Source organism: Ornithorhynchus anatinus, chromosome 1 (assembly GCF_004115215.2).
Source record: "Ornithorhynchus anatinus isolate Pmale09 chromosome 1, mOrnAna1.pri.v4, whole genome shotgun sequence".
Taxonomy (NCBI): Eukaryota; Metazoa; Chordata; class Mammalia; order Monotremata; family Ornithorhynchidae; genus Ornithorhynchus; species Ornithorhynchus anatinus.
In genome coordinates this window covers 67,536,624-67,560,583 of record NC_041728.1, presented here as the reverse complement: position 1 = coordinate 67,560,583, position 23,960 = coordinate 67,536,624, and the positions used below count along the sequence as shown (strand labels likewise).

At 47.1% G+C, this 23,960-nt stretch overlaps 1 protein-coding gene across 6 annotated transcripts in view; it reads right to left on the bottom strand.

The window, feature by feature from the left end:
- MAP4K3 (mitogen-activated protein kinase kinase kinase kinase 3) overlaps positions 1 to 23,960 on the bottom strand; it is a 194,037-nt gene that overhangs the window by 100,237 nt on the left and 69,840 nt on the right. For all 6 annotated transcript variants that reach the window (XM_029066090.2, XM_029066103.2, XM_029066120.2 and 3 more), the window contains exon 3: positions 1,711 to 1,801. In XM_029066090.2, coding sequence (XP_028921923.1) covers positions 1,711 to 1,801 — 91 coding nt within the window. The remainder of the gene's footprint in view (positions 1 to 1,710; positions 1,802 to 23,960) is intronic.

Below are 23,960 nucleotides of genomic sequence, written 5' to 3'. Positions count from 1 at the left end.
CAGGTTAATAATAATAATAATGTTGGTATTTGTTAAGCGCTTACTATGTGCAGAGCACTGTTCTAAGCGCTGGGGTAGATACGGGGTCATCAGGTTGTCCCACATGAGGTTCACAGTCTTAATCCCCATTTTACAGATGAGGGAACTGAGGCACAGAGAAGTTAAGTGACTTGCTCACAGTCACACAGTTAATGAGGCCAGACACAGTCCTTGTCCCAGTAGTGACTTGTAATGTAAATAGGAAGGAAAAAATCCTCATTTTTACAGTTAAGGGAACTGAGGCACTGAGACGTGGCTTGCCCAGGGTCACTCAGCAAGAAACTGGCAGAGCGGGGGTTAGAATCCAGATCCTCTGACTCCCAGGCCCATGATCTTTCCACTAGGCTTCCTGAAACAGATTTCCAGACTGCTGTAAACTAGAAAAACAGCTGCCAGCAAGGAGGGAATTCAGTGACCGGCGGGGTGGTGAATCTGCTGCCTAATCAAATTAGCAAGTCGTTTATTCAATCACCCCGGGCCAGAAGCATAACCTGGAAGAGGACTCAGAACATCGGAAATTCCTTTTCTAAAAGGTGTCACTTAACCGAGTTTGTCCACGAATCAGAACTACAGGGCTCCCAGGACTTGCTACAGCTTCTATGGTGTTTAGTCCAGTGCCTAGAATATAGTAAGCACTTTAGAAACACCAAAAACCACCTCCCAAAAACCCCAAACAACAAAACACAAACAGGAAATGCAAGTTTCTAGAGCTTTCTGATTAGTGTGGTGTCACTAGCCCGTAAAACGCCTTGAGAGTAAGGCTCTTGCCCACTAACTCCGTTGTACTCTCCCAAGTGCTTAGTACAGTGTTCTGCACACAGTAAGCACTCAACACATACCACTGCCTGAGTTAGCAAAGTTTTCCTCTTATCAAATCTTAAATTTTTCACAAGTTCTCCATGTGCGGAGACGTTGCCAAAGCTATTTCCAAAAATAATCTTTTTCTGGTCATGGTACATAAAATACGATTACCTAGACCACAATAATGATGGCTAGCCGATGCAGAATCCCTTCAAATTAAGGGCCGATTTTTTCCAATGTAGTACTTCTTTCAATGGCAAATTTTCAAAGCTAACAGTTAATAATAAAAGTAAATGATCACCCTGAGCCTTATCCAGTAGAACCTGAATATTTCACTATCAGGCTTAAATTACTATTTGCCATTATGACAAAACCTCCCTTGTGGCCTGTTGGAACCTTAATTAACGCTCGGTCATTTATTCCTTCACGAACACCTCTCACTTAAAATCCTTCCACATCTCACCAATGAACAACTGGGTCAAGTACAGTGGCTTTTCTAAGTATTCGCGTCTGTTTTCCTAAGTAGTTAGGGATATGAATTCCTAACTGGAACATAACATTCCCTTTCTGAATTTTTTAAATAAACCCCTTAATTACTCTCTCCAAATTCAAATCCCTTTTAAGATCCCATTTCCTCCCACAAGCTTTCCTGGGATGCCTACTATTGAGAAAACCCAGCAGGAGAAAAAACCTCTAAAGACATTTTCTATTTAAAGGATTTTTTCACTCATTCCCCCCAAAATGAAAAGTATAAAAGTGTGGCATGTTCAGTTCACTTTATTTTTTTAACTTTTTGGCATAGCTAAGATTCTTTATACCTTTGCTGGAGGGCAACATCTTTGAATACGGCAAAAGCTACGGTTACCGTACCTGAGATAGCTGCCAAAGTAAGCAACGATGTTTGGATGCTTACAGTCTTTCATCATAATAATCTCTTGTTGCACGACTGCAAAATCTTCCCCTGAAAAAGAAAAGGTTAAGCATTTAAGTATTGATTTCCTCTAGTCCGCAGTGAGGCTGAACATACCCGTTTTCCTTTAAGACGAGCGGTCGATTTTTTTATATAATTTAAATGATAGTTTCAGACCAGTTCGGACATGGTAATAATGTTGGTATTTGTTAAGCGCTTGCTATGTGCCGAGCACTGTTCTAAGCGCTGGGGTAGACACAGGGGAATCAGGTTGTCCCACGTGGGGCTCACAGTCTTAATCCCCATTTTACAGATGAGGTAACTGAGGCACAGAGAAGTTAAGTGACTTGCCCAAAGTCACACAGCTGACAAGTGGCCGAGCCGGGATTCGAACCCATGAACTCTGACTCCAAAACCCGTGCTCTTTCCACTGAGCCATGCTGCTTCTCGTAATGGTAATTATCACCTACAAAGTCGGCGGTTACCCATGACCACTGTACTTTAAATAATCTATTTTCTGTGTCAGGGAGGTCTCCAAAGACCAAAATACCATTTGTTTTAAAGTCTGCTCTTCCACATTAAAAAGAAGACGCTCTATACACTATGTAGCGATGACTTTAGCACAAAATTAAGGGAACATACGAGTTTTGTTTTTTATTTTAAAGAAAGAGAAAAACAGTACTGCCCAGAATGTAATCGCGGGGAGACGAAGGGTACCCGGAGATGAAAGCAAACAAGCAGTTGGCTTCGCACCTCCCTAACTTCCTCCTCACCATGATGCCAACATTCATTCATTCATTCAATCGTATTTATTGAGCGCTTACTATGTGCAGAGCACTGTACTAAGCGCTTGGAATGTACAAATCGGCCACAGATAGAGACAGTCCCTGCCCTCACTCTTGTAAGACCCAACGATCCAGTTCTCCCCTTCCAGGAGTGGATCCCGTGGAGGTATTTATTTTTCACAGTATAACAATAATAATAATAATGATAGTATTGGTATTTGTTAAGCGTTTACTATGTGCAGAGCACCGTTCTAAGCGTTGGGGTAGATACAGGGTAATCAAGTTGTCCCACATGAGGCTCACAGTCTTCATCCCCATTTTACAGATGAGAGAACTGAGGCACAGAGAAGTGAAGTATAAGTTAAACACTGTACTAAGCCCTGAGGTAGACACAAGCTAATTAGGTTGGACACAGTCCATACCCCACATGGGGCTCACAGTAACTGAGGCACAGAGGAAGGGAAATGTCTTGCCCAAGGTCACCCAGCAGACAAGCGGCAGAACCGGGATTAGAACCCAAGTCCTTCTGAATCCCAGGCCAGTGCTCTTTCCACTAGGCCGCACTGCTTCTAAACCCATCTCCTGCCCTGTCATGCGGCACCACAGAGGGATTAAGGGAGGATTCGCTGCTTCTCCAGTGGGCTGGGGGGAGAGGCAGGGCCAGAATCCTCCTTTCACTTTCCTCTTCTGAAATGGAAAATGGTATTTAGAGAAATTTCCTGAAGTGAGTCTCTATATTACCAAGCGCTTAGTACAGTGCTCTGCACAGAGAGAGCCCTTAATAAATACGACTGAATGAATGAGAAGCAGCGTGGCTCAGTGGAAAAGAGCCTGGGCTTCGGAGTCAGAGGTCATGAGTTCGACTCCCGGCTCTGCCACTTGTCAGCTGTGTGACTGTGGGCGAGTCACTTAACTTCTCTGTGCCTCAGTTCCCTCATCTGTGAAATGGGGATTAACTGTGAGCCTCACGTGGGTCAACCTGATGACCCTGTATCTCCCCCAGCGCTTAGAACAGTGCTCGGCACATAGTAAGCGCTTAACAAATACCAACTATTATTATCATCTGTAAAATGGGGATGAAGACTGTGAGCCCCACGTGGGACAACCTGATTCCCCTGTGTCTACCCCAGCGCTTAGAACAGTGCTCGGCACATAGGAAGCGCTTAAATACCAACATTATCATCCCAGCGCTTAGAACAGTGCTCTGCACATAGTAAGCGCTTAACAGATACCATTATTATTATTATTATTATTGTGAATGACCGGAGGAGCCATAATGAGCTCGATATGCACCCTACCCTCGGCACTTATGAATCTATCCATAATTTATACATTCTAGACTGAAAGCTCATTGTGGGCTGGTAACGAGTCTACCAACTCTCTTATATTGCACTCTCCCAAACGGTTAGTACAGTGCTCTGCACGCAGTGAGCACTCAGTAGACGATCGATCGATTGATACTGACGTCCGTCTGCCCCTCTGGACTGTAAGCTCGTTGTGGACAGGGAACGTGTCTGTCGACGCTGTTGTACTGTCCTCTCCCAAGCGTTCGGTGCAGCGCATTGCACACAGTAAACAAGATTGATTGGTCTCCTCACAAAATCCACCTGACAACGCTCCACTGACATGCCCAAACCCCAAGCGGAACTTGTTTTAGGGAAGCTTTCCAAATATCTTTTGCTTCCAAGCCACAAAAACCTTTTTTTAAATATAGGTAGTGAGAAAATCTGAGCTTCAGCTGCCAAGAATAAGCCATTCTGGTGCTTGGAATAACAGAAGTTACCGTTGTAATGATACAAGCAACAGTTAAGTAAAGTACCAGATAAGTAAATACTTGGATTTATGAAAAACTATTTGCACCCTTTATTCTTTCCCTTCTTCGGCCCCACGGCACAGACGTATACATCCATAATTTATTAATCAATTTATTTACATTAATGTCTGTCTCCCCCTCTAGACTGTAAGCTCTTCGTGGGCAGAGAAGGTGCCTATCGAGTCTGTGATACTGTACTCTCCCAAGCTCTTAGTACAGTACTCAGTCCACAGAAAGCGCTCAATACATACAATTGATTGATAAAAATGAGATTTCCTTAATTCTTTTTAGTCCAGTCTTCGAACGTGATGAAGCCGGAATTTGTCTGCCAAAGATTTCATCTTCTCAAATGTGGATTTTACCTACAGAAGCTATTTTTAAGCAGAGTACTGATTTGAGTCCAGTAAAAGGGTACTTTCTTTTTTTTCAAATTCTAGAAGTGGCTCCGTACATTACCCACCTCGCTGAGCAGCAAAGCAAAATTAGAGAGGGGAGTTCCAAAATCATACAAACTCCACGAATCTGGATTTTACGTTGCTCAGAAGGAACGGTACCCAGTGTTGCACAACTATTTTTACACAGGTCAAAAGCACTGTTCCTTTTCTTTTCTGTGGCACCAGGAAAAATAAACCATCGATTTATACGTGCACTAGCAAAAATTCATTCCAAATGGGAAAATACCGAGTAGGTTAAATAGCAAAACAGCAACAGTCTGGGGTTTCCATTCAAAGAGGAAAAACTCATAATTCAATTTTTAACTTTTCAAGTTGGGCTTTAACCACATAATAGTTTAACCCGTCGAAGTCAACCTCAAAGCAGAAATGACTTTCCAACGGGGAGGAAAAAGCCCACATAGCCACCTCTTTAGGCTTCTTCGCCTATGAAGAGAAACACTGTATTCGCAAAGTATGATTTTCTTAACTTTTACGTGTGAATCTGTCCTGAAGTCTTCAAGGAAATTAGAAAATACATTTTTGTTAGCCTAGTCACTAACTTTCCATGAACGCAAAAGAGAAAACACGTTACTATCTCACCGTCTATAAATAATCTGTCGGCGACTAGGGAAAGGATCTAAAAACAGCGTGGCCCAGTGGATAGAGCCCGGGCCTGGGACTCAGAAGAACCTGGGTTCTAATCCCGGCTCCGCCACGTGTCTGCTGTGTGACCGTGGGCGAGGCACTTCACTTCTCTGGGCCTCAGTTACCTCAGCTGTCGGTCGGTCGTTTGTATTTATTGAGCACTTACTGTGTGCAACGCACTGTACCAAATGCTGGGTGGGGAACAATAGAGCAGACACATTCCCCGCCCACAACGACCTTACAGTTTTAGAGGACTGTAAAATGGGGATTAAGACTGCGTCCACCTTGATTACCCTTTATCGCCCCCAGTGCTTAAGAGTGCCTGACACGTACTAAGCGCTCAACGAACACCATTTAAGACAAAATAGTGGGACTGGATCAAAGAAAACAAAGCAAAGAGCTTTTAGGACAGGACTGGCACTACCAATCTGCCCCTTGGAGCAGTCATACTTGCAGGAGGAGGAGTGGTGGTCGTAATAGGGGAATAGTAACATTTACTGAGTGACCACCTGATGTGATGCACTGTACTAGGTGCTCGGGAAGAAGAAGAGGCACTTCTCCTGCTCACATGAGGCTTGCACTCTAATAGGGGAGACAACTGGAGTGGTCAAAATAAATAACTGACCACCCACAAAAACACGGGGGCTGAGAAACATGCAGACAAGTTCCCAAATTGGCCCCAACATCCAACCACTGCCATTCTGCTTGATGACGATGATGTTGGCATTTGTTAAGCTCTTACTATGTGCAGAGCACTGTTCTAAGCGCTGGGGTAGATACAGGGTCATCAGATTGTCCCTCGTGAGGCTCACAGTCCCAATCCCCATTTTACAGATGAGGTAACTGAGGCCCAGAGAAGTGAAGTGACTTGCCCACAGTCACACAGCTGACAAGTGGCGGAGCTGGAATTCGAACCCATGACCTCGGACTTCCAAGCCCGGGCTCTTTCCACTGAGTCACACTGGAGCAGATGAGTGCTAATTAATCTGAATTTCTGATTGAAAAGCTCTCTTTATTGACTCAGTTGAAAGGATGAGATTTGATAACAGAATTCGTTTCATATTTTCTAAGTGCTCACTCATTCAGTCGTATTTACTGAGCGCTTAGCGTGCAGCGAGTGCCGTACTAAGCGGTTGGGAGCGTATGATACAACAGTCGACAGACACATCGATCCGCTGACTCCCTTTCTCGGAGGAAAGGATAAGCAGGTTACAGTCTGCCCCCCGAAAATGGAGAAGCATTGTGTCAGAGGTCATGGGTTCGAAACCCGGCTCCGCCGCTTGTCAGCTGTGTGCCTGTGGGCAAGTCACTTAACTTCTCTAGGCCTCAGTTACCTCATCTGTAAAATGGGGAGGAAGACTGTGAGCCTCACGTGGGACAATCTGTTTACCCTGTATTTACCCCAGCGCTTAGAACAGTGCTCTACACATAGTAAGCGCTTAGCAAATACTGACTATTATTATTATTATGACAACAAGAAGGCTCTTTGGGTCTCTTGGATTGGGAATCATAAGGATATCAAAGCTGGAAGATCACACAATAGTCCAGAATTGGCTTACCTGTAGCCAGAAATATGGTGTATTAGATTCTGGACCAAAAATAAAAAAAGGCTGGGTGTTGTAAGCTCAATGTGGGCAGGGAACTTATCTGCTGACTCTTGTACTCTCCTAAGCACTTAGTACATTGCTCTGCACAAAGTAAGAGCTCAATAAATACCTCTGATTGACTGATTGATTCCCTGCCCGCCACGAGCTTAGTGCTAATAATCTCAATTTCTGATTTTAAAACTCTGTTCTTTATCGACTAAGTCGAACGGGTGAGGTGTGATGGGATCAACACGGCTCTTTTCATATTTTCTAAGTGTTCGGTCCATCTGGAGAAGCATTTTTAGCTCTCAGACCCGCTGAATACGATAGGTTAGGTAAAATCCCATCCCTCGGCTCCCTAACTTTCAATTCATTCATTCATTCAATAGTATTTACTGAGCGCTTACTATGTGCAGAGCACTGTACTAAGCAAATAAAACAACAGCAAATAAATAGAATCAAGGTGATGTACATCTCATTAACAAAATAATAGAATCAAGGCAATGTACATCTCATTAACAAAATAAATAGGGTAATGAAAATATATAGTTGAGCGGACGAGTACAGTGCTGAGGGGAGGGGAAGGGAGAGAGGGAGGAGCAGAGGGAAAAGGGGGGAAAGAGGGCTTAGCTGAGGGGAGGTGAAAGGGGGGGGTGAAGGGGGAGTAGAGGGAGCAGAGGGAAAAGGGGAGCTCAGTCTGGGAAGCCTCTGGGAGGAGGTGAGCTCTAAGTAGGGTTTTGAAGAGGCGAAGAGAATTAGTTTGGCGACGCAAGCCCTTTTCACGACGGGACAGGAAGAGGTGAAAAGGAATGCTTTCCTCTCCCTTTCTTACCTTCCCCCCCATCCGGTTCTGAGGAGCTGGATTTTTTAAACTGTACATGAAAACTGGGGAAGGAGGAGGGTCTCACCTCCCTGGCCCTCAACCGAGTACCCTAGTCCTTTCCATTTCGAAGACCCCCGCCCCGGAACTTGTAGAAGTATGGAAACTGTGGCCAAATTCTGTGAAGTTGGATCCAACCCCGACCTCAGGGGATGCCTCCATACGGACTGACCCATACCTAATATTAATAATAATTGTGGTATTTGTTAAGCGCTTACAGTGTACCAGCCCCACAGCACTTAGGTACGTCTCTGTCATTTTATTTATTTGTATTGATGTCTGTCACTCCCACTCTAGACCGTGAACTCGTGGTGGGCAGGGTATGTCACTGTTTATTACTGTCTTGTACTCGCCCAAGCGGTTAGTACGGTGATCTGTACACAGTAAGCCCTTGATAAATACCCCCGATTAGACCGTAAGCCCGTCGAAGGGCAGGGACTGTCTCTATCTGTTACCGATCTGTACATTCCAAGCGCTCAGTACAGTGCTCTGCATATGGTAAGCCCTCAATAAATACTATTGAATGAATGAATGAATGAATGAATCGCCTGGAACCTCCGGGACTAAAGTACTCGATTTCTATGAGGCATTTTAACTAGAAACAATGAATGGCATTAACGGTAATTCAATAATAGGTGGCTGAATTCCCAGAGCTGTAATCCTATCTGACGATCCTCAACCATTTCAAAGTGCCAGAGTGCAACAAAATAAACAAAGCCCAATTGTTAGTATTCGAAACACACAGAAAAATTTCCGCATCGAGATGATTTTAAAATATCGGGAACGAAGGGTTAAGATCACTCACTCCATACCGGGGTTCAATAACTCTATTTTTGGAGCGTAGTGATTCTGGACAGCACACGTGCTTTAATTATGTGTTTGGCTAAAACACGATGGAAGACTCGAAGAACGTTCTTCCCCACAATACACGTCTGTTCCGGGCATAACACAACCCGCAGTTGGCCCAAGTCGACTCAGCGTGAGAAGAAATTTAGTCAGCATTGTAATTTCAACCTCTAACCCTACCGCACTTCTCCCTGATAAACACCACCGGAGAGAGCCCAGGCCTGGGAGTTAGAAGGTCATGGGTTCTAATCCCTGCTCCATCACTTGTCTGCTGTGTGACGTTGGGCAAATCACTCCGCTTCCCTGTGCCTCAATGACCTCATCTGCAAAACGGGGATTGAGACCGTGAGCCCCATATGGGACGGGGACCGTGTCCAACCCCATTTGCTCGGATCCACCCCGGCGCTCAGTGCAGTGCCTGGCACACGGTAAGAGCTTAACAAAAACACCACAATTATTATCACCATTTATTAGGCTGACTTTCGATTCATCTCCTTTCACTCCTTCTGTCCACCATTTGAAGGTGCTAACGAACAGTGAAGTGTCTTTCCGAAGGAGGGAAAAAAAAAAAAAGAAAAAGAGGGGGTCGGGACCTGAATAATCAAGAATTTCTTGAAGCCCATATCTCGGTAACCAATTTCCATTTTCGCTCCATCTCATTAAAACAGACGCTCTTTGGAAAACTATTCCTTATGCACTGATTTCCTCTTTGTCCTGTTCCTGCCCCAGGTCTGTACTCTCGCACAGCGACAGCCACTGCACCACTGCAGATAAGCACGAGTTTTCAAATACTTCACACATGAAATCTGCTTCCCCCAAATTACCAAGTCTTTTAAGAAGTCAGCAAGAAAAGAAAGTCAAAGAGAGAGGAGTGCAAGCGGCAGGGAGAAAAAGGGATAGTGAAAAAAGATTTAGCCAAACAAAGAGGAAAAGGATGAAAGACAAAAACATTTCAGAACAGGATTGGGGCGGACACACAAAACATTCTGGTATGATGGCAGATCGTAATCTCTTCTTCAAGCTCTGCCGCTTGTCAGCTGTGTGACTGTGGGCAAGTCGCTTCACTTCTCTCTGCCTCAGTTACCTCATCTGAAAAATGGGGATTAAGACTGTGAGCCCCACGTGGGACAACCTGATAGCTTTGTATCTCCCCGAGCGCTTAGAACAGTGCTCTGCATATAGTAAGCGCTTAACAAATACCAACATTATTATTATTATTATATGCTAATGCCCTTATTTTGGCATTTCTTTGTGATTTTGCTCTACACTACTTGGTGTTGATGCCAATGTGAGCCCCATGTGGGACAGGGACTGTGTGTAACCCTATTTGCTTGAATCTACCCTAGCGCTTCGTACAATGCCTGGCACATAGTAAGCCTTAGAAATACCATAATTACTATTAGTATGATTCATTCATTCAATCGTATTTACTGAGCGCTTACTGTGTGCAGAGCACTCTACCAAGTGCTTGGAAAGTACAATTCGGCAACAGATAGAGACAATAATAATAATGTTCGTATTTGTTAAGCGCTTACTATGCGCCAAGCACTGTTCTAAGCACTGGGGGAGATACAAGGTAATCAGGTTGTCCCTCACTGGGCTCACAGTCTTCATCCCCATTTTACAGATGAGGGAACTGAGGCTCAGAGAAGTTAAGTGACTTGCCCAAGGTCACACAGCTGACACCTGGTAGTGGTGGGATTAGAACCCTCGACCTCTGACTCCTAAGCCCAGGCTCTTTCCGCTAAGCCACGCTGCTTCTACGGGTTCACAGTCTAGAAGCGGGGGGAGACAGACAACAAAACTAAGCAAAACAAGTAGACAGGCATCAACAGCATCAATATAAACAGAATTATATATACACGTCATTAATAAAATAAATAGAATAATAAATACGTACACACAGGCACGAGTGCTGTGAGGTGGGGAGCGGGGGTAGAGCAGAGGGAGGGAGTCGGGGCGATGGGGAGGGGAGGAGGAGCAGCGGAAAAGGGGGGCTCAGTCTGGGAAGGCCTCAGGGGCAAATCTCTAGAAAGTTATTAAAATGTAGTGTAGGTGCTTTGAATGTTCTACAATAGGATGTCTGGTCATCCTGAACACAGAGTTCCTTCATTCAATTGTATTTATTAAGCGCTGTGTGCAGAGCACTGTACTGAGCGCTTGGAAAAGTACAATACAACAACAATGATGATGATGACGATGTTGGTATTTGTTAAGCGCTTACTACGTGCCGTGCACTGTTCTAAGCGCTGGGGTAGATACAGGGTAGTCAGGTTGTCCCACGTGAGGCTCACAGTAAATCCCCATTTTACAGGTGAGGGAACTGAGGCCCAGAGAAGTGAAGTGTCGTGCCCACAGTCACACGGCTGACAAGTGGTGGAGCCGGGATTAGAACCCATGACCTCTGACTCTTAAGCCCGGGCTCTTTCCACCTCTCTCAGAGTCGGGAGGGAGGCTCAGATATAGGAGAAACGCTTCTAATAGACAAGGATGGTAAAACGCCAATTATCTGAACTTGACCGGTCATTCAAGCCTACGCTAATTCAGATAGTAAATTTAAAAAAATTGCCCAACTAAACAAATTGAACATCACTTGTCCAAGACATCCCAATTCTGTTTACATTTTCCAATTGTGCTCAGAGAGCCGAACTACTATAATAACAATAATAACGTTGGTATCTGTTAAGCGCTTACTCTGTGCAGAGCACTGTTCTAAGCGCTGGGGGAGATCCAGGGTCATCAGGTTGTCCCACGTGAGGCTCACCGTCTTCATCCCCATTTTACAGATGAGGTGACTGAGGCACAGAGAAGTGAAGTGACTTGCTCACAGTCACACAGCTAACAAGCAGCAGATCAGGGATTCGAACCTATGACCTCTGACTCCCAAGCCCGGGCTCCTTCCACTGAGCCACGCTGCCTATCTGAGGTAGTCTTTGTTCCAGGGCATTCAGATAATCTGCTTCCTACTACCCTACCGTTTGGAATATTCACTTATTCATTCATTCAATCGCATTTATTGAGCGCTTACTATGTGCAGAGCACTGTGCTGAGCACTTGGAATGTACAATTCGGCAACAGATAGAGACAATCCCTGCCCAACGACGGGCTCACAGTCTACGGGGGAGACAGCAAACCAAACCCAACCAAACAAGTAGTCACATTAGGCAGGGATATCTGTATGAGTTTATGTTTCATACATTATCTGGCACCTAGGCTCAATAAAAGGAAATGCTATAATGAATTATTCTACTGCAAGAAAATAAGGCAATAATTACTATAATTAACTTTTTTCCCAGTACCATTTTTTAGGTGCCGCGGTATTTAAGACACTGTATTATTGGTTATGCCCCCTCCGCCCCCACTCAAATAGTTTAACACAGAATGGGATTTGGGCCTCCTTGGATTGTAAAAATGTGGACAGAAATAATAATGTCGGTATTTGTTAAGCGCTTACTATGTGCCAAGCACTGTTCTAAGCGATGGGGAGATACAACGTAACCAGGTTGTTCCAGGTAGGGCTCACAGTCTTCATCCCCATTTTCCAGATGAGGCAACTGAGGCCCAGAGAAGTGAAGTGACTTGCCCACGGTCACACAGTTGACAAGCGGGCGGCAGAGCCGAGATTAGAACCCATGACCTCTGACTCCCAAGCCCGCACTCCTTCTGGCTCCTGATAGGCTCGATATCACATTCTACCAACTAGCATTCGACGCCGCCAGACTTGTAAGGTCGCTGTAGGCAAGGAGCGTGTCTACCAAGGGGATGTTACTGTTTGTTGTTGTATTGTACTTTTCCAAGCGCTCAGTATAGTGCTCTGCACACAGTCAGCGCTTAATACGATTGAATGAAGGAACTCTGTTGAACCGTACTCTCTTAAGCGTTCAGTACAGTGCTCTGCACACAGTTAGCGCTTAATACAACTGAATGCAGGAACTCCGTTGAACTGTACTCCCTTAAGCGTTCAGTTCAGTGCTCTGCACCCAGTAAGCACTCAGTAAATACCACTGATAGATTGAGAGCACCTCAGATTCCCTGACCTCAGATGAAAGGTGTAACCGAGTTAGGGAAGTTGGAATCCGCCACGACAGACCTCCTGCTTTCAGCAGCCAAAGATTCCCAACTTGGTAATAATAATAATAATAATGTTGGTATTTGTTAAGCGCTTACTCTGTGCAGAGCACTGTTCTAAGCACTGGGGGGAGATACAGGGTAACCAGGTGCTCCCACATGAGGCTCACAGTCTTCATCCCCATTTTACAGATGAGGGAACTGAGGCCCAGAGAAGTGAAGTGACTTGCCCACAGCCACCCAACTGACAGGTGGCAGAGCCGGGATTCGAACCCATCACCTCTGGCTCCCAAGCCCGGGCTCTTTCCACTGAGCCACCCTGCTTCTCTCCAGTACCCGGTTCTGAAGACGTGGAGGCAAAACAAGGTGAACGAGAGGTGGGCAAAAGCAACGTCTGTGACTGGGAATTTTGCCACAATATCCTGAAGCTTCCAAGGGGTTCCGGCGGGAAGGGGAGGGCTTCTTTTTGCTGGCTGTGGGGGTAAGGGAACTAGGGAATGAGGCAGGGGAAACCTACTTTGATTCCAAAAAGGAAGTTCCAAAGGGCCGTTTGAGGAAACTCAAGGAGTTGGGCAGAACCTGGAGGTTTGGAGAAGAGAGTCGTCGGTGGGATGGTCTCTGTTAAGACTCCGGGGCAGAAAAAAAATTCAATTCCTGTTCCCAGAACCAATAATCTCATTTTGCCTCATGACTTTTACTTTTCCAAATCATTGTTAGTTATGCACATTCGAATTATACATTCCAAGCGCTTAGGACAGTGCTCTGCACATAGTAAGCGCTCAATAAATACTATTGAATGAATGAATGAAGGAAGCTGAGATCTGGTGGCCTACTTAAAATCGATCTCCACGAGGCAGTATGAATTATTTTCTTTATTCATTTTGAATTGTATTTCCAAGAGACATCTCTTCTGTTAAGAGACCTTGGGATGTCGCTTTAATCTATTCTTTTCACGTGAAGCCCATGAAAGCAATTCCTTTTTTTTTTTATTTGTTAAACGCTTACTATGGGCTGAGCACTGTTCTAAGCGCTGGGGGAGATACAGGGTAATGAGGTTGTCCCACATGAGGCTCACAGTCTTCACTCCCATTTTAATAATAATAATGTTGGTATTTGTTAAGCGCTTACTAGGTGCCGAGCACTGTTCTAAGCGCTGGGGTAGACACAGGGGAATCAGGTCGTCCCACGTGGGGCTCACAGTCTTAATCCCCATTTGACAGCTGAGGGAACTGAGGCACCGAGAAGTGAAGTGACTCGCCCAAAGTCACACAGCTGACAAGTGGCAGCGCCGGGGTTCCAACACATGACCTCTGACTCCCAAGCCCAGACTCTTTCCAATGAGCCACGCTGCTTCTTAATAATTTCTTGTCTCCAAAATCGTGTGAAATCATCTCTTTACCCCCAAAATATATGAGCAAAAGCTTCAACCAGGAGAGTATATGTAGGTCAGTACTCTAATCCCTTGAGGCTTTTTTCATGTTCAGTTCAGAAGTTAGAATTCTTTAGACAGTTCATTATGCACAGTTACTACTCCAGTCAACTCTACTTAACACATAATGACTTTTAAATATTTTTAGAAGGTGCTGTTTTGTATGTTCTTACTTTATTAATAATGATAATTATGGAATTTGTTAAGCACTTACTATGTGCTGGTCTAGAGGGAGAGACAGGCAATAGAAATAAAAAAAATATACAAATAAATTAGATATAAATTAGATCGTTTATAAATAAATTAGAAATATGATTTATAAACGTATTATATATTTATTCTAAATATTATCATCTATTATAAAAATAATAAATGACAGCATAAGTGCTGTGGGGCTGGGAGAGGGGATGAATAAAGGAAGCAAGTCAGGGAGACGCAGAAGGGAGCGGGGAAAGAGGGCTTCGTCAGGAAAGGCCTCTTGAAGGAGACGTCCCCTCGATACGGCTTTGAAGTGGGGGAGAAGAAATGTCCGTCAGATACGAGGAGGGAGGGGGTTCTAGGCCAGGGACAGGACACGCACTAGACGGCGGCGGCGAGGCAGAGAGATCCAAGTACAGTGAGAAGGTTGTCCGTAGAGGAGCGAAGTGTGTGGGCCGGGGTGTAGTGAGAGAGTAGTGACGTGAGGTAGGAGGGGGCGAGGTGATTGAGGGCATTAAAGCCCACGGTCAAGAGTTTCCGCTTGATGCACAGGTGGAGGGGTAACCGCCGGAGGTCCTTGAGGAGTGGCGAAACGTGGCCTGAATGCTTCTGTAGGAAAATGATCCGGGCAGCAAAGTGAAGTACGGACTGCAGCCGGGAGAGGCCGGAGGCAGGGAGGTCAGCAAGGAGGATAATGATGTTGGTATTTGTTAAGCGCTTACTATGCGCCGAGCACTGTCCTAAGAGCCGGGGTAGATAGAGGGTCATCAGGCTGTCCCACGTGAGGCTCATGGCTTTAATTCCCATTTTACAGCTGAGGTAACTGAGGCACAGAGAAGTTAAGTGACCTGCCCAAAGTCACACAGCTGATGATACACAAATCAAGGCAGGATAGGATGATAATAATAATAATTACGGCGTTCGTTAAGTGCTTACTATGTGCCAGGCACTTTACTAAGCACCGGGGTGGATTCAAGCAAACGCGGTTGGACACAGTCCCCGTCCCAAGTGGGGCTCGCAGCCTCAATCCCCGTTTTACCGATGAGGTCACTGAGGCCCAGAGAAGTGAAGTGACTTGCCCAAGGTCACACAGCAGACATGAGGCGGAGCAGGGATTAGAAACCATGACCTTCTGGCTCCCAGGCCTGTGCTCTATCCACAACGCCACGCTGCTTCTCCGAAGCGCTCGGAGCACCGTGGAAGCAATTTAGATGGCAGCGTGGCTCAGTGGAAAGAGCACGGGCTTTGGAGTCGGAGGTCATGGGTTCGAATCCCGGCTCCGCCACCTGTCAGCTGTGTGACTGTGGGCAAGTCACTTCACTTCTCTGTGCCTCAGTTCCCTCATCTGGAAAATGGGGATTAAGACTGTGAGCCCCACGTGGGACGACCTGATTCCCTTGTGTCTACCCCAGCGCTTAGAACAGTGCTCTGCAAAGAGTAAGCGCTTAACAAATATCAACATTATTATTATTATTATGGCGAAGGACGGATTTTAGTGATGTTGTGGAGGTTGAACCGACGGGATCACTATAGTGATAGATCGGATAGGTGGATATGAATGAGAGAGAGGAGTCAAGGATAACGCCAAGGTTACGGGCGGGCTCGCGAGACAGAAAGGATGGTGGTGTCGTCTACAGTGATGGGAAAATCAGGGGAAGGGCAGGGTTTAGATGGGGAGATAAGGAATTCTGTTTTGGACACAACAGCTTTATGTGCATATTTTAGTTTGAGGAGGAGTCTGCACCGCCACAATATCTTCCTGAATAATCAATTGATCTTCAAGAACAGCAGTGTGGCTCAGTGGAATGAGCACGGGCTTGGGAGTCAGAGGTCATGAGTTCGAATCCCGGCTCTGCCACTGGTCAGCTGTGTGACTGTGGGCAAGTCGCTTCACTTCTCTGTACCTCAGTTCCCTCATCTGGAAAATGGGGATTAACTGTGAGCCTCACGTGGGACAACCTGATTACCCTGTATCTACCCCAGCGCTTAGAAGAGTGCTCGGCACATAGTAAGCGCTTAACAAGTACCAACATTATTAAGAATAGACCCAATTCCCCTCTAGCCCGTACGCTCGTTGTGGGCTGGGCCCGGGGCTATCAACTCTTCACACAAAACCGTCGCTTGAATAATGACCAATTCTCAGTAATACAAGTCTGGCAGTTGAGCTTGTGCCTGGTGAAAATGCCTCTGACCTGTTAGAAAATAAATCAGGAGTTCATTCCTCCAACCTGAAGGTTCCACCTACAAGCAACCTCGCTTTTCCACCACACTAATTCAGGTTACAGCGAGTTCGGCCACTGGCGGGGCACAACTGGAAAATTCCAACGGAACCTCGTTCCGAGTGGGCTACGAGCAAACGGTCTGACCTACAACTGAACCAACGGAGCCTCAAAGCAGGGAGCCTCATTCAACTGCTAAAGCGATATTTTGGGGTCGGGGGAGAGGCGGAGAGAGGCGAATAAAGGAAGAGGTAAGAGAGCAGCATGGTACAGTGGAAAGAGCGCGGGCTTGGGAGTCAGAGTTCATGGGTTCGAATCCCAGCTCCACCACTTGTCTGCTGTGTGACTTTGGGCAAGTCACTTAACTTCTCTGTGCCTCAGTTACCTCATCTGTAAAATGGGGATTAAAAAACTGTGAGCCCCACGTGGGACAACCTGATTACCTTGTATCGCCCAGCGCTTAGAACAGTGCTTTGCACATAGTAAGCGCTTAACAAATACCACCATTTATTTAGATGTTTATAAAGGGTCAAGATTTAGTCCGGACTGGAATGCCCGATTCACCTCTCGGGGGGCATCTGGAGAGTTTCCAGTCCTCTACCGGTCTCGACTACGGGAGGGAGGGCCGAGCGGAGGCCCGCCCGTTCCATTCCTAGCTTGCCCGCTGGCTAGCGGGTGGCGGGCGATCTGCTACGAGTCAAAACTCACCCGCGCTGGGCAGCAGCGGCACGGGAGAGAGTCGAGGGCGGAGCTTCAGGTTGACTGCGCGGAAGGAGGCGATGGTAAAACCATTTCCCTATTCTGACCAAGGAAAGTCTACGGATCCACTCCCAGAACCATCGCAGGTGGAGAGCGAGGCGCTCTGGGAGAGATAATAGTGATGGTGGTATTTGTTAAGCGCTTACTCTGTGCAGAGCACCGTTCTAAGCGCCGGGGGAGATACAGGGTCATCAGGTTGTACCACGTGAGGCTCACAGTTAACCCCCATTTTACAGACGAGGTAACTGAGGCCCAGAGAGGTTAAGTGACTTGCCCACAGTCACACAGCTGTGGCCGCGGCGTCGCTAGGGGTCGGAGACGACTGGACAGGATAAGACGAGACAAGGGAGGCCCGTTTGGCATACTGCAAACACAATTTTCAAAACTCCCCGACACGGCTCAATACGTTGCGCCGTCTACACTGGATGCCATCGCTAGTTCAATTAAGTCGTAAATAAGCCTGAAGATCGAGTTCAGCTCGGGCACCAAATTAAACTTCTAATAAGGTATCTATGTCGATAAATCACAACTCCAAGTGCTAGCTGATGTTGATGGCAACGCTAATTCCAGCACAACAGTGCTGTGAATGCTTGTAGAGAAGGGAACGACAGAATGCCGGCATTTTTCAATTTCATGGCGGCCGATCGTATTTAATAACAATGTTGGTATTTAAGCGCTTACTCTGTGCAGAGCACTGTTCTAAGCGCCGGGGTAGATCCAGGGTCATCAGGTTGTCCCACGTGAGGCTCACAGTTAATCGCCATTTTACAGATGAGGTAACTGAGGCACCAGACAAGTGAAGTGACTTGCCCACGGTCACACGGCTGACAAGTGGCAGAGCCGGGAGTCGAACCCATGACCTCTGACTCCCAAGCCCAGGCTCTTCCCACTGAGCCACCGGGCTTACTACCGCGCTAAACTCTCGGGAGAGTACAGTGTAACCGAGTTGGGCGACACGTTCTCTGCCCGCAATGAGCTTCCAGACTAGAGGGGGAGACGGACATTAATAGAAATAAATAAATCCCGGATATGTGCACGAGGGCTGCGGGGCTGAGGGAGGGGTGAATAAAGGGAGCATAACCAGAAGCCAGGGCGACGCAGAAGGGAGTGGGAGAAGAGGAAATGAGGGCTCAGTCGGGGAAGGCCTCTTGGAAGAGATGGACCTTCAGTAAGAGGTTGGAAGGTGGGGAGGGTGATCGTCTGTCGGGTAAGAAGCGGGAGGGCGTTCCAGGCCAGAGGCAGGACTACTAACAGTAAGGCAGCGTGGCTCAGTGGGAAGAGCCCGGGCTTGGGAGTCAGGGGTCAGGGGTTCGAATCCCTGCTCTGCCACTTGGCAGCTGTGTGACTGTGGGCAAGTCACTTCACTTCTCTGGGCCTCAGTTCCCTCATCTGGAAAATGGGGATTATGACCGTGAGCCCCACGTGGGACAACCCGACTACGTTATATCTCCCCCAGCGCTTAGAACGGTGCTCTGAACATAGTAAGCGCTTAACAAATACCAACATTATTATTATTAAGGGGTTAATCGTTCAACAGACCAGACGGTCGGTTTATTTTGAGATGTTTTTGTCTTTCAAAGCCAGTCGGCTACCGCCTCTGTTTATCAGCAAACCATCTACTCAAACTGCGGAATGCCAGGAATGCCTTCTCGGGAACCTCACGTCTAACTGGAGAGCTAGGGAGGCCACTATCTGCATCTTTCCATTTTGGAATCAAAATGCACAATGCTTTCATTATGAATGCAACCAAACTTTCATTAGAGGAAAAAAAAAGACCTACGTGTCAGAGAGACGCCCGCTAAGACTGGAAAACTGTAGGACTGAAAATCCCGACCCTACTCACGGCTCGACTGCTGATTACGTGACTTCAAACAAGTCACCAAACCAGTCTACGCCTCTGTAAGACGGTATGGAATACCGCTTTTATTTATGAATAATAATAATAACGATGGCCTTTGTTATGCGCTTTCTAAGCACTGGGGTAGATACAAGGTAATCAGGTTGTCCCAGGTGAGGCTCACGGTCTTCATCTCCATTTTACAGATAAGGTAACTGAGGCACAGAGAAGTGACGTGACTTGCCCAGAGTCACACAGCTATCAAATCGAAGAGGAGCCGGGATTAGAACCCACGACCCCCGACTCCCACAAGCCCGGGCTCTTGCCACTAAGTCAGGCATCTTCTGAGAACAAGATCCAGTTACTTTCTCCTCACAGAAAAAACAAGGAACTTTCCCAACGGTCAAGGAGAAAGGGGACCTCTCCCGGCTTGCCCTAGGGGAATTTAAATATATATATATATATATATTTTAAAAGGTATTTAAGTGCTCACTACGGCCAGGCACCGTTCTTAGTAATGGGGTAGACGCAAGCTAATCGGTTGGACACAGTCCATGTCCCACAGGGGGATGGCAATCTTAATCGCCATTTGTACCGATGCGATAACTGAGGCACGGAGAAGTGAGGCGCCCGAGGTCACCCGCCAGTCAAGTGGCGGAGCTGAGGTGAGAAGCCGGGTCCTCCGGACTGCCGGGCCCGTCCTCTCTCCACAAGGCCACGCCGCTTCTCGAGATGAGGACGGACGTAGGAGCCCATTCCCTTTCTGCGCAGGGTCCAGAGGCGATCTGTTCCGTGTCCATAAAAAGCGGGTTCCGCCTCCACCGGCTGTTCGTGAAAGGTGTGCCGTGGGAACAGAGAGGCCGGGCCACAAAACGTCAGCGGCTCGGGGCCATCGGGGCTACTGCAAAAATAACTCGAGGACAGGTCCTGCCAGGGCCGGGGGGGGATACACCATGCCCCCCTTAACTACTGGCGTTTGAGCACTGCCCACCTCAAAGAGCAAGGGACCGCCCTGCCGGGATTCTACGGATACAGGGGGTAAGGGTGCGAGATAGCTTCCACGTGCCACTCGCATTCATCGACACCATCCCACCGTCGGCGGGGTGGGAAGCAGTGTTCAAAGAGACCGGGCCTGGGAGTCAGACCTGGGCTCTGATCCCGGCTCCGCCGCTCGACTGCTGTGTGACCTTGGGGATGCCACTTAACTTCCCTGTGCCTCTTCCCTCAACTTAAAAATAGGGATTTTTTAAACCCCTATGAGCTTTTTTAAGAGGTTTTATGAGAGTTCATGAGATTTATGAGATTTTATGAGATTTCATGAGATTTATGGGATTTTATGAGATTTATGAATTTATGAGATTTTTTAAGCTCACTATGAGCCCCACGTGGGACCTGGACTGTGTCCAATCTTGCATCGTCCCCAGCGCTTAGAACAGTGACTGGCATATAATAATGATAATTATGGTATTTGTTAAGTGCTTACTATGTGCTGTTCTAAGCGCTGTAGTAAGCGCTTCGCAAATGCCATTCCAAAAAAAAAAAACACCTCCATCTTCAAATCAGCAACTCTACAGCAGACAATAGGCTGGGATATGGTCAAGCAAGAAATTCCCTTTGCGAACAACAATAATGGTATTTAAGTGCTTACTATGTGCCAAGCACTGTTCTGAACACTGGGGTAGAAAGAAGGCTATCAGGTTGTCCCATATTGGGCTGAGAGTCTTAGTCCCCATTTTACAGATGAGGTAACTGAGGCACAGAGAAGTGAAGCGACTTACCCAAAGTCACACCGCTGACAAGAGGCGGAGTCAGGATTTGAACTCATGACCTCTGACTCCCAAGCCCATGCTTTCCCACTCAGCCACACTGTTTAATAATAATAATAATAATGATAATAATGATAACAGCATTTGTTAAGCGCTTACTATGTGCCAAGCACTGTTCTGAACACTTAACATACTTCATTAAGAAGGTGCGGAACAAGATATTCTTTTTACCATATTACTAAAAGTAAGAGATGCTAAATGACATTGTCTTGCTAAATCTGAACCAGAATTTGCTCCAAATAAATAGCGTGATGTCATCTTGTCGTTTCCTATCTGCCGGACTTAGAAGGTAAAGCTTTCCGAGGACAAAGATCTTCCCATTTCTATGTTAGGTTGGGCGGGTGGGTGGTGGTCTGACCTGAATCATGCATTGTTCTTATATAAAAACAGACAATTGTTCCTACATAAAAATAAACGATGTAACATACTGAAAATAAGCAGGACGGGAGAGGAAATATGCTTTCCTCCCGATCACACCGAAAACATTGGCTTCATTTCAGACCGTTTCACTCAAGAGCCAAAAGAGAACGTATCCGAGTCCCAAAACCGGGGCCGGAGTAGTCGACATCACCGCCCGCAATGCCGGAAAGTCAGGTGCTGCTTGATGAATTAAGTAGAGATAGTCGAATCCCGCCCCCGCCCGGGGGGGTTCAAAGCCGGCCATCCTCGGGCCCCGGACTCGGGTGAGTCGGTCGGAAACGGCGCTGCTTAAAATAGAGGCGTTTCTGAGCGGAACTGGCAAGAGAGGGGCCCGGATGCCTACGCTGGCGGTAACGACGCAAGGCACCCAGGGTCGGGGAACGTCCTAAACGGACGAGGGTCCCGTCGCCGTCTCACAAGCCAAGGGGTGGCTGACGAGCCGCGTGGAGACAGCGCGCCTCAGTTCGGCCACCGCTCCTCTCGGGCACCGAACATCGCACTCTCACCCCACCGACGGACGTTTAGACTAGTGCGTCGCATTCATTTCCGTTCACCCGGCCGTATCTGTTGAGTGCTTACCATGCGTGGAACACTGTATTAAGCGCTTGGGAGAGTATGATGCAACAGTAAACGGACACACTCCTTGCCCACAACGAGGTTACAGTCCGGGGGGGGGGGGGGGGGGAGACGCTGATATAAATAAATCATAATTTATAATAAGGGATAATAATAGGGGAAGCAGCATGGCTCAGTGGAAAGAGCCCGGGCTGGGGAGTCAGAGGTCACGGGTCCCTTGGCAGCTGTGTGACTTTGGGCAAGTCACTTTGCTTCTCTGCGCCTCAGTTCCCTCCTCTGTCAAATGGGGGTTAAGACTGTGAGCCTCACGTGGGCCAACCTGATGACCCTGTCTCTCCCCCAGCGCTTAGAACAGTGCTCTGCACATAGTAAGCGCTTAACAAATACCAACATTATTATAATAATCATCATTATGGTACCTGTTACACGCTTACTATGTGTCAGGCACTGTTCTACGTGCCGGGGTAGATACAAGATAATTGGGGTGGACACAGTCGCCGTCCCACATGGGGTTCACAGTCTTAACCCCCATTTTACAGATGAGGGAAGAGACGCCTACAGAAGTTAAGCGACTTGCCCGGCAGACAAGTGGGGGAGACGGGATTAGAACCCATGACCTTCTGACTCCCAGGCCCGTGATCTAGATTTGCGCGGAGGTGCTCAGGGGCTGAGAGGGGGGATGAAAGGAGGGAGCAAGGGAGGGCGACGCAGAAGGGAGAGGGAGAAGAGGAAAGGACGGCTTAGTCAGGGAAGGCCTCTCCTCTTCCTGAAGAAGGGGAGAGTGACTGTCGGATTTGAGGAGGAAGGGTGTTTCAGGCCCAGCTCTATTGTTTTGGACTCTCCCAAGTGCTCGGCTCGGTGCTAGGCATGCAGTAAGTGTTCAATAAATACCACCGATTGATTGATACTGGACAGTTCCATTTTCAGCTGGTGGTGGAGGAAAATTTGGGAAGACTTAAAAATAATGTTGGTATTTGTTAAGCGCTTAATAGTAAGCGCTCAGTAAATACTATTGAATGAATGAAGGAAGGAAGGAAGCTGAGACCTGCTGGCCTACTTAAAATCGATCTCCACAAGGCAGTATGAATTATTTTCTTTATTCGTTTCGAATTGTATTTCCAAGGGACATCTCTTCTGTAAAGAGACCTTGGGATGTCGCTTTAATCTATTCTTTTCACTTGAAGCCCATGAAAGCATTCCTTTTTTTTTTTTGATTTGTTAAGCGCTTACTGTGTGCAGAGCACTGTTCTAAGCGCTGGGGCTGGTTAGTCAGATTGTCCCACGTGAGGCTCTCAGTCTTCATCCTCATTTTACAGATGAGGTCACTGAGGCCCAGAGAAGTGAAGTGACTTGCCCACAGTCACCCAGCTGACAAGCGGCAGAGCCGGCATTCGAACCCGTGACCTCTGACTCCCAAGCCCGGGCTCTTTCCGCTGAGCCACGCTGCTTCCCAGTTTCCACTTGGAAACTGTACTTTTCAGTGAGTTTTCTCCAGGTCTCAGCAAGGTGGTGGGTCACCTCTAGGGCATCTGCTACTGCTGTTGAGCCTCCTCGCTGGTCTCCCATCCTCCAGCCCCTTCCCGTTCCGATCCGCGCTTCAGGCGACTGCCCGGAGAAGCAGCGTGGCTCAGTGGCAAGAGCCCGGGCTCGGGAGTCAGAGGATGTGGGCTCTAACCCCGGCTCCGCCGCCTGTCTGCTATCAGACCTTGGATAAGCCACCTCATTCATTCATTCAATAGTATTTATTGAGCACTTACTATGTGCAGAGCACTGTACTAAGCGCTTGGAATGTACAATTCGGCAACAGCTAGAGACGATCCCTGCCCACTTCACTTCTCTGGGCCTCCGTTACCTCATCTGTAAAATGGGGATGAAGACTGTGAGCCCCC